This window comes from Herpailurus yagouaroundi, unplaced genomic scaffold (genome assembly GCF_014898765.1).
Source record: "Herpailurus yagouaroundi ecotype Mexico unplaced genomic scaffold, PumYag 28, whole genome shotgun sequence".
Lineage (NCBI taxonomy): Eukaryota > Metazoa > Chordata > Mammalia > Carnivora > Felidae > Herpailurus > Herpailurus yagouaroundi.
This window is the reverse complement of record NW_024412376.1, coordinates 83,217,195-83,235,210: the sequence shown is the minus strand read 5'-3', so window position 1 is coordinate 83,235,210 and position 18,016 is coordinate 83,217,195. Positions and strand designations below refer to the sequence as shown.

Below are 18,016 nucleotides of genomic sequence, written 5' to 3'. Positions count from 1 at the left end.
CCTCAGAGAAGCATCAAAATTCAGAAACTGAATCATCACGCGTTCTTTTAAATAATCACAACATCAGTTCAAAAAGCGTTAACTAGGCTACTGCCAAACATTCGTCATAGAACAGCAGAGTTCTAAGTGGTAAATGAAAAATTCTGATCTCAAAACAATTTGCATTTGCATCTAAAATGTCACAATGAAACCACATAACTCCCTCCTCAAAATGTTTCATGTGACGTCTCCTTGAAGTGGCTTTCACTTTAGCTATGTGTGGCTTCCTTTATTTGCTTTAGTGACAAAAATATGAAAATGAATATAAAGAAGCAAAGTCTCTAAAACAAAGTCCAGCAGAATATACAACAGCTAGCACTAGATTTTTTTTTTTTGGCATAGATTTAACTTAAAAGAAAAACTCAAGGTCCAATAAAAATATCTTCTTTATGTAACTCACAGCATTTCCTTTTATGTTTTAGATTAGTTTGTCCTGTAACACCATGATTAAGTCAGTAAGGCCAAGTAAGGCCTAGTTTACACTCTAGCCCCATTGTTTGTGTGCCCTGGCTATGTATTTCTAAAAAGGAAACAGAAGTGCTTGCCCCACAGAAATGACACATTTTTCTCTAGCACTTGTGTGCTATACAAAAGCCAATGACAATCTACTAAAATGACCTCCAGGAGTGATAATATTTTATACAAAAACAAATGCCTATTTTCTATCAATTCATAGATGCTACCTAATGAATTTGGTCTAATGTGTCCTTCAACTTAGTGTTATGGTAGGAAAAGCCCAGGATCTCGAGATGAGACTGTTGGAATCTAAATACAGTAAAACCTTTGATTGCAAGTAACTTGTTCTACGAACATTCCACATGACATTTCTAATAAATTTTAACTTGATAAATGAGCAACATCTTGCAATACAAGCAGTATGTGACGGCAAATGTCACACGATCACAGATCACAACTGAGCCAACAGTTCTTCTCTCCCTTGCCACCTCACTGAAGGATTGGGGGTGATGGTCTCCCATGCTCGGATGCTTGGTCTCAAGCCATGATGTTTGGCAGAAATCAGTGATCTTTCAGAATGTTGGAAGGTGCCCACAACTGACATTAGTGTATTTCTTGTCACTTCAAAGCACCTATGGACAGTCCTTTGCTTTTCCATACAAGAGTAGGCTCAGGAATGCTTTGCTTCATTCTAGGTCAGGCTGCCTGCAGATATAGTCCCTTCCTCTGCTAATTGTCAGTTATGTTAAATACAGTATATGACAAGAGTTTATTAATAGCATACTACAGTCAACATCCGTGAGAGTGTATACAATAGCCCCCATGCAGAAAAAGATTCCACTGAGCTAACAGACATCAGTGATTCCATTAGTGATAGTGAAAGTCGTCCTACACAGTAAACCTCCTTTCTCTTGTCTCCCTCACACTAGCCAGGAAGGTTTTCAAAGGTAAGTGCAAGTTAATTTGTTTACTTTTCTTTATATTTTGTATTTTATTATTTTATATTATGTTACAGTATTGTAATCATTTTTATATGAATATTTTGGGATCATGAAACGAATGATCTGAGTTTCCATTTTTTCTTATGGGGAAACTCGCTTTGATATACAAGTGCTTTGCATTACAAGCATGTTTCCAGAACTAATTATGCTTGCAAACCAAGGTTTTACTGTACCTGCTCCAACATTTATTTGCTGTGTGACCTTCAAAAGGCACTGCCTCTCCCCTAGCTTCAGAGTTATTGGAAGGATAAAATTATGTAATGCACATGCAAAGCATATGCATTAATATTATTAACATTTTTAGAACAGAAATCTCAAAAATAAGTAAAGGCACTGTATTATTTATGTTAAGATCCTATGAAGAAGAAGCAAAGTAGCTGACAAGTTGAAGTATTCCCTTCAAATATAATTGTGTGAAATGCATTACAAAACATATACTAGCAATAAATACACCAACTCTTTAATCATTATCCCTGGAAAATTCATTCTTCTACTGCCTAAAATGACGAAAGACTAAAATAAATCTCAGGGAAGGCAGAAGCACTTGAAATTTTTTTTAAAAATTATCATTCCAAAGTACAGTCATAGAAAAATACACTAATTAAGTAAGGAAAAGATCAAGGACAACCAATTATACAAGCACTTCCTTTTTTTTGTACAGAAGCCACAAGCTTCTTAACATAGGTGGGATTTTTTCCCATGTTACATATGTAGAACCTAAAATAAAGATTTGAGTACTCACTCATCTAAATTGGCCGGTTCCAAAAATTCATTTGGTTGCCAGCCTTAGGTAAAAGGCCTAGGAAAATCTACTTAGGACATAATTTGGGGCAAATAACTAAAAAGGAGAATCAAAAGAATCCAAATGTTTAATTAAAAGATCTAAAAACGCTAGAACCAGAGGACAAGGTAAGCAAGATTAAATCAAACTTGAGGTATTCCTTTAAATGTAGTGCTTTGTAGAATTGTATAAAATAATTACCAAATCCAGAGTGGAGGAGACTTGGCTTAATATATTTACATGAACACCTGGGTCAGGTGTTCCATAAGTCAAGAGTACTAGGAAAAATAATCCAACTTGAACTACATCAATTAAAAAAAAAAAAGTATGATATTGGAAGGGGTAAAAAGGAAGTACTGATGTCATTATGCTTTTGTGATGAACAGGTATATCATTTCTGGTCAATTTGTTTGCTGGTGGGGGAGGGAGAATATGACTAATTACATGCTAGGCATCATGCTAAGCACTGGGGAGATGAGTGGACAAGGCCTTGTCCTGGTTAATTTCACAAAGAGAAATTTTGTTGCAAATGTTTGTGACATACTGTGTGTACAAAGTACAAGAAGTATCACAGACAGCTATGCCTGAGAAGATCAGAGAAGCTTTATGCAGAAGAGGGACACAATAGAGAGCAAGAATGTTACATACAGAGGTAAAGCAAATACAAAGCCATGGAAAGTATCAAGATTTTTTAAGTAGTTCAGTTTAGTTTAATCAACTTTGTATAGACCAAACACAGAGAAGCATTGAGAATACACTTAATGAATAAAAAGATGTTCTCTCTGCTTTCAAGAACTTATATTGTCATAAACTGGAAAGACTTAAGTTCAGTACAATGTGACACATGCTATATTAAAAGTATTTTCAAAATTCATGCAATAGGGGTCAAATTCTACAATATATAAAGAGTTCCTACAAATCAGTAAGAAGAAGATCAACAACCACATATGGGATTAGCATAATCAGATGTTCATTTTTAAAGAATCCCTCTAGTGGGAAAACTAATTTATGAGAAGGGACAAGTTTGAAAGCAAAAAGACTCATGTTGGGAAGCTATTGTAGCACTACGTGAAACATTTAGAAAACTTGAACTGAATAACAGCTTTGTTTAATTGGATGGATGATGGTAACATCAGCCAGGCTAAGGAACACAGGAGAAGAAATACCCCACTGGATTTTCACCATACCCATCTACAGCAACTGTTCTGTATAGGGTTTGAGAGAAAGCTCCAGAGGAAAAAACTAGGTTTCAAATATAGATGTGTTACTCATCAGCCTACAAGCAGCACACACCTGTCACCAATCCTATGCGTGTAAAGCTATGAAACTGCATGGAAGAACTTGTAAAAAGAAAAGGAACATCAACATTCAGGATTCAGTCCAGAGGAGCTGGCAAACAGGTCAAAGAGGAAACCCACAAAAGCCAATGAAGACAATGTTTCAAGAAGAAAGAGGTGGCCCATTATGTCAAATACAACAGAAGCCAGCAACTGGACAGTCACTGGTGACCTCTGCCAGTCTCAGAGGAATGGCAGAGGCCCTCACTACAGTGGATTTGACAATGGGTAGGATACTTCAATGCAGGTTACTTCCAGAAGCAAAAAACTTTGCTTTCAAAGGAGCTGTCCAACAATGAAAAAACAAAAAACAGAACAAAAAACACACCACCCCCACAATGCTTAGCATGCACTGAGGTCTTTTGGGAGGCAGGTAGTAAGCTAGGCATTTCACATACAATTCCTCTCATAGTTTACAACAGTCTTGCAAAGTTGAAAGATTAATACTATCCGTTCCACTTTTCAGTAAACAAAATGGGTTCAGGGTTGTTACATGACCTCCCCACAGACACAGCTGGTACATAGAGAAAGCAGGATTTAAAAGCAGATTTTATCAAAGTGTAAACCAATGTTATTTCTACACTCTGATGCTGCTTCTTCATCACTGTAAATATTCTACAGGGGTGGGGCGGCAGGGCTTATTAACCATTTAACAGGAAGATGGTTTTCCTTTTTTTTTTTTTTTTTTTTTGGAAGATAGTTGAACTAGTTGGCTTGACTTTGAAAGCCTCTTCCACCTTCCACAACCCATGATTATTTCTCATACACCTTGCTCACAGGTGAACTGTAACAGCTACAGAATTCCACATATAAATACTCAACACTCCTTTTATTCCATCTATATTTACAAACGAGCCCATGCTCTAACATTGTGCTTATATACAAGACACAGGAAAAAAATATTGCTTCCCTTTATTTTTGCCGAAAAATTAAAGTACAAACTATGAAAAACAGTGAATCACTCCTTTACTGTCCTCACAGCATGTAGTATCTTCTGCTATTAAAGTAATTACCACTTATGTTGTGATTTGCTTCCCCCTCCCCCACCACCACTACACACACACACACACACACACACACACACACACACACACATACACACACTAGATAGCAACCTTCAGAGATTGCCTACTTTAAGCCCCAAGAACACAGCACAGACCCAGGCAAGCAGTGATGCATGCATGGACAGGATGGAAGGATGGATGTGTAGGAAAATGGTCTGATAAGTGAAGGAAACAATATATTTTCAACAGTCATTTTATACTCAATAATGGATTATTTAATCTATTTACCAACTAGGATATTACAATTATATCACACTTGAAGGGAGCAGAGAGAAAACTGAGTGGTGCAAGAGGCATGGCATTCTTCTTCAAAAGGAAACATGGAAGTTTACTCTCAAAAAGTCTCTGAAAGCACAGGACTTTTCTTGAAATCAATACTACCCAAAGGCCAAGGCCAAGCTCATCCTAAATAACAATTCATGGAATTTTGGCCATGGCCCGTGGGAGATGTTTGAAAAGAGCAGGCTGCATAAAGCACTTTGAAATCACCCCAGGATATTTCAAGATCTATCCAATCTGCAGATCTGGCTAATGAAGGTACACTCTCTAGGTGCAGAAGTCAGCCTTTCTGTCAAGATGCACATGACATTCACTCGCACAATACACTAGCATGCATGAATCCAGATGGCAATAAACTGTCCTCAAAAATGTCCACTGGAATAGAGCAAACACTGCCATAGGCTATAAGAATGTACAATTTCCACTGTGATTAACGGTGTATCAGAAGATCAAAAAGCCTGTACGTTATGCAAGATGCCCACCACGATAGCTACAATTCCATCCCTTCTCCCGCATGAGGAAAAACATCAGAATACGAGCGAACGTAGTATTTTAGGGTTGAACAGGAATCCACCCTGGCTTATATATAGATATTTTAAAATAAGTCATTTGCAAGCTTCTGTACGTTGTTGTCAGTAGCTGTTAATACCTCACAGCTGAGTGTAACACAGAAATGTGTTGTGACACCATAGTTGGAAGGCACTGGCCTCTTTTAGGCCTCCGTGAAACTTAAACTAGGTATCAAATTACAATTGAACTCACTAGGTTAGCCAAATTCAATGGCCTTAGGAGCTGTATATTATCAACAACCTTCAAAGACTAGGTGCCCAGAAGAGTGAGCAAGCAGAGAAGGCAAGTTTGGCTCTGGGCAAGCAGGGTGCTGAGCTGCCTTCATGGTGCGATTTGAAAAGTAAACAAGGGACTTGGCCTGTCCTCAATTACCACACTAATATCACCATGCTATCATGCTGTCTTTATTACTGGTCTGTATTACATATAAAAGCAAGTAAAAGGAAGGCAACACCTCCAGAAAGTCACTGCTAAAATGCATCTGCTATTCAGATTTTCTGGAAAGCTCTGCATATAGAGCAGGTTAGGTATTTGACACCTTCAAGCTGCAGGACCGGGAGATGACAGTTGGAAGGGAATTTCAATAGGAAGCCATGAGGAGCAAGAGCATCATGGCAGTAGCAGTCCCCACGCCAGCCAAGGGACATCAAGGGATACAAGACTGGATCAGTGAAGGACCTGAAAGTGAAGGACTGGATCAGACAGACCTGGTGAGAGCAGGTCTGTCAGTAGGGGGCTCCTTTGTGCTTTTATGAAACAGTGCGATTAGCATCCATCACAAAGGCTGGACAGAACATTCCAAATTAGGGATGGACTGAGCTAGATCACTGCCACACCTTCCAATTCCAAGAGTTTGATTTGTTTGTTTTGCTTTGGCTCAGACACTTTGGCAAGTGTAAGAGGTAAAAGCTTTCCTACTCATCTCTCAGTCCCTTTCACCAGTACAGAATCAGAGGACTGGCTCCAGGCCAGATGAGGAGTTAGATTCCCAAGGTTTCTTCCAGCTTCAAAATTTTATAATTCTAGATTTAGATCACATTTACAACCTGAATAAACGAGAATCATCAATTCTCTCCATTCTGAAGATCACCCATAACCCGTGCCAGTGTTAAATGTATATGACTGGATTAAAAAAAAAAAAAAAAGTCACCAAAATCCCTGATGCTTCCAGATAGTGTTTTTTCTTATTCAATTGATAGTGGTGACAGATTAACGTAGGAGTGTGACCCACTGTAGAAAGAGACTTATTAATACCTGAAATCTACAAATTACCACTGAAACTTTTCTTATTCAAACTCAATAATCTTAGTTCCTTTCACAATTTTAAGTCCTTTAACCACTTGGGGGAGGGGAAGGAACCTCTTTTTCTTAAGAACCTCCAAATTTTCTGCATGCATTTCTGAAAGTGCACGTGGAAATGAGACAGAGTAGTCAAGTAGAATTCTGGCCAGAGGTGTAGTCAACAGAGAGATTCCTCCTGACTGCCGACTGCAAATTGGCAGTGACAGTGATGTGATTTTAGGTGGGAAATTACAGTTTTCCTGGTCTTCAACTCCTTGAAAGAAAAGTATTTTTGCACTAGGGAGACAGATTAAATCCTAGCCCATAAACGGGGGCTTGGAAAGCCTGCTTCAGTGGGAAGCCACCTGACCAAGTGCGGACTAGGTCAGATCAGTGGTGCTCTGTAAGGACTGGGCTGAGAGCAGGTGCCTCACAACATACCCTCTCCCAGCTGATGTGGATCCCAGGGCTGAGTTTTCAGAAAAACATCCACCATGTAGACGTGCCATCGGCAGAGCTGACTCACCAGCAGCCTGTACTCACAGAATGGGCCTGAAGATTTTTTATTAGTATTACACAGACATGTCTTATCTGGGCCTGCAGTATGTTTTACATCTCTGCTCTGATTCCTGAACATATTGACTTTTATTCATTTGCATCTGTGTATTTATCTAAGTAAGCAATGTAATTGTGAAGTCTAATCTGGGCCTCCCAGAGGCTTGTCATAGTGGCTCTCTCTCAACTTGGTATCATCACCAGTCTTCCTGAAGGAAGAAAACATCACCTACCTCTGAGAAAATAGACCTATATGTCCTTTGACTGACAATGAGCCACCGACAACCAAGCACTCCCTGGGTAAGCCACTCCTGCCCGCTATGCTTCTGTAGCCTGTCTATTGGGCAAAAAACATATAATCTCAATTAACGAGAGAGCATTTCAGAAATACATGTGAAAAAAAACCTTCTACAGCATTGGCACTTATGAAACAAGAAACTCACCAGATGTTTGTGAGCTGTCCATGACAGGATCCACAAAATTTCATAATAGAAAAGAACTCTATAATTTGGAAATTTAAATCCCTCTTATCCTTTATCTGTTATTTTGTTCATTTACCAACCAACGTATCAAGGGTATATTCTACAGTAGGCATTGTACTGGGGTTAAATATACGAAGATAAGTGGAGGCAGGCCCCTCTCTCCTGGAGAGGAGGCAGAAAGGTAAATAAGTCGTCACAGAGCATGCTCTAATCAAAGTGTCCTCCGAGAAAATGAAGAGGCTGAGTCCCCTTACTCCAGTTGAAGGTTTCAGGAGATGCGGTCCCAGAGGAGGTGTCCTCTGAATCAAAGCTCAAAGGATGAGAATTAAAAGATGAGAACTGTTCCCGTGACAATAATCAAACCCACACACAGAAGGTATGCATGTACTTTATTAGCATTAAGTATGCACAGCAGACCAACAATGCCAGGTTTAATTTAAAAAAATTTAATTCCTTTGTAAAAAGCAAAATAATAATAATAACACAAACTTGGAAGTCCTGACTCAGGTTCTGTCATTGTAAGAGAATATATTGTGCTTTTAATTTAATTTGATAAAACGGCATGGCTTACAGGATGTTTAAAAACAAATGTCAACGATGGCTTGAAGCCCACTTAGAAGAATATAAGGAGTCAGCAGAGCTGGTGCCACATTTTTTTTAACTTCTCATAGCCCATATATCTTCCCATTGGATAGAATCCAATGACATTTGGGGGCCAGCGGAGGGCAGGAGGAGGGCAGGAGGTTATGTTGAAGAAGGCTGCATTTCTGAATTAAAAAAGCATTACAGAAAATGATAAATTGAGATGTAAACAAAGGAAGAGGGGTTTTTCTGGTCTCGGTTTGTTTTGTTTTGTTTTGTTTTGTTTTGTTTCATGGAATTTTCCCGATCATTCTCTCTTCAAGTCCAAATCTAAACAATAATTAAAAAATATAAATCACCCAATATGTCAAACACTGAGTGATTAACATATCTTTTCTCACCTGTCAAAAACTGATCAGTCTAAGGGGAAATACAACAAAAATCGAAAAAAGCTTTCAAGTTCAAGCTAATATGCTGAGTTGAAAAGGAGTTAGCCTTTTAAACTCAGCTGGCATGAAGCCAGTCCAAATGACCAAACAACAAAACTTCCCTGAATCTAATTATATCACCTTATTAATGCCTCCCTCTCATACTCTATTGTCTGATGCGGCTGGAGAGGAAGTATTCCAAAACCATACAGTTATCATATAGAACCATTTATAAAAAAGACAGAACTTAATACATTGTACTCAAAATAAATACATAATTTGTCTCCATTCATTGCTTCAGGAGGTGCAGTGAGAATTATGCAATGTTCAAAGTCATTGGACAAGAACTGATTCAGGGCATAAGAAGCAAGGCATTGAGCTAGGCACCACTGATTCGATGACCATGGTTTTCAAACTAAAACTCTGAATATACATATTAACAAAAAAAAATTTGTGTACCTTCCACGAACATGCAGCAATCTGGGAGACATAGTTTAGACACCGACCTACCAGAATCTCCAAAACATTCTACTACTACACAGAGACAACTGAACATTTTAAATCAGAAGTAACAGCTCCTCCCCCCAAAAAATAAAAAAATAAAGCGGGTCCATACAGCTGCCGTATGGACAGTACAAGAAGAGACTCTACATCTCAGAAACTTAGAGCTAATGGGATCTTTTAAAATTTAGCTCTGTATGAATAAAACTCTCTTTCTGAACATCAACCATCGTTCTTCTGCCTAACTGTAGGAAGTACCTGACACTGACAAACCCTGTAAGGTGGTCTGTCATCATCTGGAGGCAGCTGGGAACATAAATCTCTGGTCTCTACTTATGTGTTTTGCTTTCTGCAGACATCTGCAGAATTTCCAGTTGCAAGAGAGAGAAGTTCATAGAAAGTCAGACAGACCATCCTTTTAAAATAGAGTAGGAATATACTCGGTATGAGGCAAAGACATGGATTAAGGAAATAAAAAGATGAACACAACATTCTATTTCTGTGATGTCTCACAAAGAATAGATCGAATTCTAAAACTGTAATATTTTAATGATTCATTACTGCTTTCTCAGTCAGGGTTTGTTTTTGTTTTTAATATCAGGGTTTCAGTTGCTGCATGTACATTTGTGAAATGGATTTGAGATCCCAGCCATAGGCCCAGGTCCTCAGTTTGCCAGTCCAACTGATTTAAGCCATTATTCAGAACACCTAACCATAGAGGAATATGAAGTGTTTTATTTGACTTCTTATATGAAATATAATTGATGGCTTATCATGATACAGCCTGTATGAATACAGAAGATGAAAATATGGTAAAATGAGTTAATAATGCTGAAAATGTCAAGATTACTAAAGACTTAGTTTACAAACTGAAACCGTGTGTCAGTGCCGACATTCCCACCTGATGACTGTTTTTTAAAAAGGAGTGAAACACCTATGAAGTACTGGTTGTTGGTTTTGCTTGAGCTTTCCCTAGAAACTCATAAAATCCTCAAACCAGACCAACTGTATTGGCCATTATCTGTAGTTCAGACAAAGAGGCTTATGATAACAACCTTCAAAATAAATGTCAATAAATGTTTTAGTAGGAGAATATGCTATTTCTATTCCTTTGTATATATTTACCTGAATAGAAAATAACATTTAACAATTTTCCTTTAGTAAACCTCATGCCAAGATCAAACCAGATTGTAATATCTACCGTCAGAATGTTTATTTCTGCTAAATACAGAGATATAAAAGCTCCCTCTCCTATTAAAACTATTTTATACAGCTAGTAATTCAGTAAAGCAAAGTTTGAAATACTATGTGACATCTTAAATATACCAAAAGAAGTGACACTGTCAAACAGGTTTTCAAGACAAAAGAACATCTTTGCTAAAGGAAAGAATTTGCTTACACTTACCTGCACTCTAGTCCCACCTGTGACCGAGCATTCTATCTATTCTGTCTCCATTTCTTCAACTATAAAATAAATGCCACCATAAGCTACTGTTGTAGACCCAAGGCATTCACAGACTTCAATATTAATTGTTCTGACTATTCTTGAGTGACCCTGAAAATACATTAACACATTGTCATTTGTAATTCTGTGTCAGCAGTGACTGAATTGCCATTCCCAGGCAAGTGGACCCAGTGTGACCTCAAATTCCATTTGAGGATCCTCTGGTTCCCAGAAGTGAGGGGTGAGTACAATTTTACAAATGAGGAAAAAACCTGTGACTTACAATATATTACAGTGGAATTGTAGAAAGTTGGAATTCAAAATCTCACTGTATCGCTCTTGAATATCAAGAGAATGCTACACCACAAAGTTGCTAAAAAAAAAATGACAAAATGATTTTTTAGTATTTACCAAAGTTCCAGATCGTGAATCATCATCATTCCCTATAGTTCAGGAGTGTCCAATATTTTCACAAAACTTTCAAAACAGTAAATTAACTGGATTTGCTAAAAGGAGAGTATGTCTAGAAAAATGCTGTTTTCCAATGAGGTCACTCTAAATGGACTCTTTATTTGGTTTCGTAATTAGTTCCAACTTTACACATGGCTGACACAGAAAAGATAAGGAAAAGCATGAGAGACCAATTATAAAAATTATAAATGTACATTATATCAAAGTCATATTTCATATTTTTAAAATTATAAATAAAACAGGTCATATTTATGGAAATGAACAGATTTAAAAAATGAAGTAGACATAAAAAGGCATGTTTTTAAACTAACATAAACAAATGTAAAACTAACTAGATTCTAAGCTGTTACTTTTTTCACATTTTAACTGGATGTCTTAAAATAGCTTGCTCATTTAAAGTACAGGTTCTTTCCCCCAGTTTCCAAAAACATATTCTTTTCTAAATGTTAATTTCCTATTCGATGGCATTTTAGAATCACTGGAAGTTCCCCGAATCACAGTCTCAATTGTTGCCTAAGGCTTTTGTGTTAGTTTACAAAATGTTTTGAAAATAATGTTTTGTTACATTTACTTTATAGTAGAAATCCTGAAAGAAAACACTAACGAACAGATCTAATTTGTAATTAATAGCATTAATTTACATGCTACTCACTACATCCCGAAAAGAATCTGTTCTGTTAAGTATATTAACCATGCCCAAACCGTGTTGTTTATATTATTAATTAGATTAGCAGGCCCTTTCTTCACATCCATTGCTGATGGAGACTTCAGCCACCAAACACCAATGCTTAATCATAGTTTCAGTTAACGACACTGAATTAATGAGGTCTTACTGCACTCAAATGGAAAACCAGATAGATAGAATATACTATACTATAGAATAGATGGTAACCAATCTAAGTAAAATAAATTCACAATGAGCTCCTCTTGACACACCACAGAGAAATGGCATTATTTAATACTTTGCTTCAAAATCCAAACATGATCATAATTACTGATGTAGCATAGCTTGATGTTCTTTTAAAGCAATATTACCATCTCATTCAGCTAGAAACACTGGTGGCTTGAATCTTTGTTTACTTAATATTTTGCTTAGCTACCAGCTTCTTGCTTATATGATCTTAGATATCCTTCCAGAATTTCCCTGTGTGTATTTTATCTTCACAAACAGTATATAAGCTGACAATACAAAGAAAAACAGCTTGTTTTGTTTTGTTTTGCATTCCCCACAGCCAAAAGCAACCTGACAGACACAAAGCGCAAATTCCTACCTACAGTTTTTGAGAAAATCCCCAAAACTCTTCCCAGGCATTTACTCCCCATCAACCTGCCACGCTGTCTGGAATTTCTACTATTAAAATCAGTTCGGGTTAAGGTAAGAAATACCTCATTAGAAAATACTTGGAGATGGGAACAAAGGGAAGGGAAAAAGAAGTAACAAAGCAAGGTACTCATTACAGACAATTTCATTTCCTCCAAGTGTATGGCTTTCAAATAGCGAAGTTCCAAAGCCAGGAGGGAGTGTTAGGGCTAGACACAGAGTTAAAGGCAGGGACAGGCAAGGAGAAATAAAAAGAAGCCAGAGTTTGGAACCAGGCCTGAGGAGCACCACTGCAGAGAAAAACCAGACTATGTGGTGTGTTGGGGGAAAGAAGGGAGAGTGGTTATTCTTCTATTTACTGCCCTCCATCTTTTGCCATACAGTTACGCATATATTTTGTTTTCCTACAAAAATGTAAAACAGTAAATGGGTCAAATTACTCCGATTTCCAACAAATGGCATTCCCAAGATCTTTTCCATGAGGTTTTTTTTTTTTTATGTTTTCCATTGTTTTTATCCAAGAACAGTCAAATTGAAACAGCACCAGTTTTGCTAAATGAGAGGTAAATTTTTTTGAGGTAATCTAAATAAATGCTTTTCATCTCCAGTGCTGCCATTCCCTTTCATTTTTAAGATCTGGAAAACTGATCAGGGCTCTGAACACACTCTAGAAGATGCTACAAACCTGAAACATCGCATAGTTAGTTGAGACTTAAACTCAACCTACCTTTCTAAAGTTGCATTCTGGAAGTACAAATCAAGAAAGCCGTCACATCATGGTATTACTACAAACAAAACCACAAGCACAGCTTTATTTGTAAACAGCAATTTGTCATACAACAAAAGCCAGATCACACTAATGCAGATAACTGTAAACAAACACCATGGCATGCCATGGTAATAATGATCCAAATACTTCTTATTTCTGTATGCAACCAAATATTACTATCTGTATTGTAAAAGGAGAGAAAGTTTGAGGAGCACAAAAATTTCCTCAAGGATAACCCCTTTCCTACATTAAAGAATCCTGTCAGACTACTGAGATGAAGTTCTAGCAAAATTTAAAGTCATGGTTCCATGAACTATGTCTTACCTAATTTTGTAAACCTGAAAAATCATTTGGTCATCTATTTTCCATTCATCATTCATGTACTTTCTACTCACTAAGCATGTGTATACATAGGGAAATGCTATCTGTTAGAGAACTGGTAATCAAAACAGATTACCATTTCAAAATAATCAGTTATAAAAATCATATACGTGACCAAATGTTGATCCAACATTCAATAATGCCTTTTAAGCCAACAATATGAAGTCTATAAGAAAGCATAAGAAAAATAACATGCCCACCTTAAAGTCAGGATTCATCAATAAAAGTTTTTTTCTATAAACAAAATTTCACATTTAAAATTTCACATCAAGATCCCTATAAAAACAAATACAAAATTACCTTTCCCTATTTTGAGACTTTCCTATTTTCCTATATTAACCACGTGTGCATTTTAGCTCTACAAAAATATGTAAACCATTTTTTTGGAATTAAGGAGAATTTGTGTACTTACAATGAAGACTCATCTATAAAAACATTATAATATAGTATTGGAAAAAAGCAAGACCAAATAGGCATAGAATGGCTGAATGGGCTCTTTCACATTAATTGGTAAAGACACCAAGCCAGAATGTATAGACAATTCTACATTCTTCTCTCCATGACAATTTTACATTTACACAGAGAACCCACACTTTGTGATTTAAAACAGGGAACCTGAAGTTATGTATGCACATAGACTGACTTTTAATTGTTGACACATTTACTGCTAGCACTTTAATTGTAAGCTTTACACTATTTTGAAAACAGGCAATCTTAACATACACTGGAGTTACACCTAAACATCACATACTAGGGAGATATCTGTTATTCTCCAATATTTCAGCAAAAGGTCTTAATTTTTTAAAATGTCAACAATAACCCTTAATACAAAGCATAGTTCTTTGGAATCGATTTGAATTCACTGTTTACATGAGGAGCCATTACTGCAGAGAGAACAGTTGTTCATCTGTAGTCCTACTTCGAGTCATTTTTTGCAAAGGTATTTCCTCCTTACTTTGATGAGTCTATGAATACTGCATTCAAGCAGGAATGATTCTAATATAATCAAAACAAGAAAAGATATTTTATTCTCTTTTTAAAAAAAAAAGAGAAAACAATCCCCCTCCCCCATCACCACGCACACACACATACACACACAACTTTAACAAGTGAGCAAATGTGAATGGAGCAATGAACAGTTCTGTCGCCCCAGAAGGACTTCTGTATCATGGTCTTAAGGCTGCGGAGTTACTTCACCTAAGTGCTCATGGGACCAATGACTTTATTGCCTTGCACTCAACTTGCATGGCCACATTAGATACTATCTCAGTTCTATACACCACACACACACACACACACACACACACACACACACACACACTCCACACCAGCCAGTGCTATTTGCAATTTCTAAGGCCCGTTCCGTGCCTAGCCCCTACCCCATCCCTGCTTTGCTCCGGGTCCTAACCCTAGGAACGAGGGATACTACTTAATCCTGGAGGATCTTTTCTGTTGTCCCATCCTTCCAGGATTTGTAGGATGGTTCCTCCCCAACTCCACCACGGAACACAACGAGGACGGCGGATTTTCCCGGGCATGAAAGGCCACTGCCTGTCCCCTTCCTCACCCCACGCATCCCGGCTTCTCTACGCCAGGAACCTCAGGGCAAGGAGTATACGATCCCGGGGCAGGGGAGAAGAGGCAATACCAGGAATCAAATGGCCCGTTAACAAGGGGGTGCCAGGGGCACGGAAGAAGCGAGCCGGGTGAGGTTACCACCAGGGAGGTGTGCTCCAGCGGGGAACCATTCAAGAGCACTGACAGGTCGGCGGGGGAGGTTGGAGAACTGCTTTTCGTGTCTTTCTCAGGGCCTGCGGGGGAATCCCGGGGCGGCGCGGCGGGGCTCTCGGGTCGTTCCCCGCCTCCCGCGGCCCCCGCGCGTCCCCTCGGCCACCCCCTCCGCCTGCGGCCGCCCCCGCCCCGCGCGGAAGGAAGCGCCGGGCTCCCCCCACGCTCTCCCGCTCTCTCGCGAGTCCTGTGCAGGCCCTTTCAGGGGAAGGGGGAGGGGGCGCGGAGGGAATTGCTGCAATGGAGCTCCGAGAGAACCCAGCCCGAGCGAGGCAGTCGGTGGAAAGCCACGGCCACATAAAAATGCCATATTAATTTTTTAAAAGCCATAAATCACCCCTCCCTCTGCAAAAGAAAATCATAAACCCGATCCCATGCAAGCCTGCGAGCAGCCACCCACTTCCTATTTCTGTCACAGCAGCTACACCCTGCCAGCAACCACCCCCCGGGCGCCCCCTCCCGCCACCGCCACCCCCGCCGCCGCCGCCTCCCCGCGGCTCAGCCATTTGCCAACTGACGCCCCCGTAAATAAAAATGCCCCAAGTGGGGCTGGGTGGGAGGCTTGGGGGGGAAGGCACGCAAAGGAGGGGGGGTTCGAGGGTTGCACAATATCCTAGAAGGTCCGTGGCTGGAGCAAGGAGAGAACCGGGGGCGGGGGGAGGGGAGGCGAGCCGTGAGGGTTCCTGCGGCACACGGTGCACCGGGGCGACCGCGGCGCGCCGCTTACCTTTCACCACCCTGTCGGTCGTCGACAACTTGGGATCAATTGCCTTGGGCTCGGACATCTCCAGCCGCCGGGGGACAGCGACGCGCTGCTCGTCCGTCCTACTGCACACCCCGACCGGACCGGCGGGCCAGACACTGAACGCCGCCGCCGCCGCCGCCGCCGCCGCCGCGCTGCAAACCGCTCGGCTGGAGGTCTGGGCTTCTGAGCTGGCTTTAAAGTTACTGCCTTCTCGCGCGTCCCTCCTCCTCCTCCTCCTCCTCCTCCACCTCCTCCTCCTCCTCCTCCACCTCCTCCTCCTCCTTCGCCGCCGCCGCCTTCACTCCTCCTCCGCCGCCGCCGCCAGCCTCGCCGACTCCGCTCCGGGCTGCGCGTGTGTGGTGGTTATTTATTTATTTTCTAAGCACGCCTCTTGGTTCTTCTTTTATTCTTGGGGGAAGGGGGATGGGGAGGAGAAGCGCACACAGGAGCACCCACCCCGGCAAGGAGACCCGGCACCGCGGAATGAAGCCCCACGCGCGCACTCCGCCGGGATTAAGACCGATCACATGGGGAGGGCCGGGGGCGAGACAGAAGAGGCAGGGCCGCCGATGTCAGTGCCACCAGCCGTGCCTCGGCGTCCCCGGCGGCGGAGAGGCGGCCGCCGCTGCTGCTGCTGCCGCCGCCGCTGCTTCCCCACACCAAGCGCCGCCGCTGGCCCCGCGGCCGCCGGAGACGTCCCGCCGCTGCGCTCGCCCGCGCTCGCCTCTGCCTCCCCGCGCCGCTCCTTCACTCACACAGGCACAGCCGCGGAGCTCGGCAGACACAGTCCCGGGCGCAACCTACCCTCCTCCTCCTCCGCCGCCGCCGCCGCCGCCGCCGCCGCCACCGCGCCCGCCTCCGCCTCCTCCCCTTCCTCCTCCCGGCCCCCGCCTCCAGCGCCCCGGCAGCCTCCACCTCCCTGCGGAGCCAGCCCCCCGCTCCCCGCCCCGACGTCGAAGCTGCGGGCGCCCATTGGCTGGAGCGCGCGTCAGTTTCTGCTAGGTCGCGCCCCCGTCTCTCGGCCCTCCTCCCGCTCCTCCTCGCCGTCCCCGCCCCCCTCTCTGTTTTCGCCCAGCTGCCAGTCCAGTGGGCCTGCCGCCTCCGCCGCCCAGTCACCGCTCAGGTGTCACTGTTGCCGGCAGGCCGAGACTAGGGAAGGAGAATGGGCAGGGGGTCGCGGCTGGGAGGAGCGGGGCTGTACCCTGCCACCCTCAGCCCGGTGTGGCTTCTGCCCCTAGACCCCGCACACTCCCCCGCGCCGCTTTGGCAACTGTGCCTAGTCGGCTGGGTTAAGCCGCAGTGTGAGTAGCCAAGTGCGGAGGGTGTCTCCGGGTGTGTGCGTGGCCCGAGAGAGGGCAAGAAGGGGGGAGGCAGGGAGAGGAGGGAAGAGGGTGGGGGTGAGGAGCACCGAAAGAGGGCGGAGGAAGGAAGAGCGCAGGGAGCTCGGGGCCCGCGGCACAGCTGCTGTCGCTGTCGCTGCAGCAGCTGTCCAGGGAGAATCGCCACAACGGCGACGAATAAACAACTTCCCTTGGGGAGACGGGCTCCGGCTGTGATGGGTGTACGGTGCATTTTGCTACTGGGGCTTTTTGATGCGCGACGTGCTGGTTATTAACGTTTCCCCACACATACACACGCATCCACACCTTCTGAGAAAGGGGCCGCTTCTCAGCGTCGCGCCGGGGAGGTGGCCGAGTGTGCGGGACGGGCTAGCCAAGGAGATTGGGGACGGGAGTCCAAG

General features: G+C 42.0%; 1 protein-coding gene and 2 long non-coding RNA genes across 4 annotated transcripts in view; 1 reads left to right on the top strand and 2 right to left on the bottom strand.

Moving 5' to 3' along the window:
* The window catches only part of PPP3CA (protein phosphatase 3 catalytic subunit alpha), a 327,254-nt gene extending 310,749 nt beyond the window's left edge, over positions 1 to 16,505 (bottom strand). For both annotated transcript variants that reach the window (XM_040477441.1, XM_040477448.1), the window contains exon 1: positions 16,258 to 16,505. In XM_040477441.1, coding sequence (XP_040333375.1) covers positions 16,258 to 16,315 — 58 coding nt within the window. In that variant the 5' untranslated portion in view covers positions 16,316 to 16,505. The remainder of the gene's footprint in view (positions 1 to 16,257) is intronic.
* LOC121031943 (uncharacterized) lies at positions 1,874 to 6,354 on the top strand. Its single transcript, XR_005790997.1, has 3 exons — positions 1,874 to 1,886; positions 4,275 to 4,277; positions 6,233 to 6,354. It is a non-coding gene; the product is annotated as an uncharacterized LOC121031943 (long non-coding RNA).
* Positions 8,218 to 13,313, bottom strand: LOC121031941 (uncharacterized). The gene is made up of 2 exons (XR_005790995.1): positions 10,762 to 13,313; positions 8,218 to 8,757 (listed from the first exon to the last, which is right to left on the bottom strand). It is a non-coding gene; the product is annotated as an uncharacterized LOC121031941 (long non-coding RNA).
* Positions 16,506 to 18,016: the final 1,511 nt, after the last annotated feature.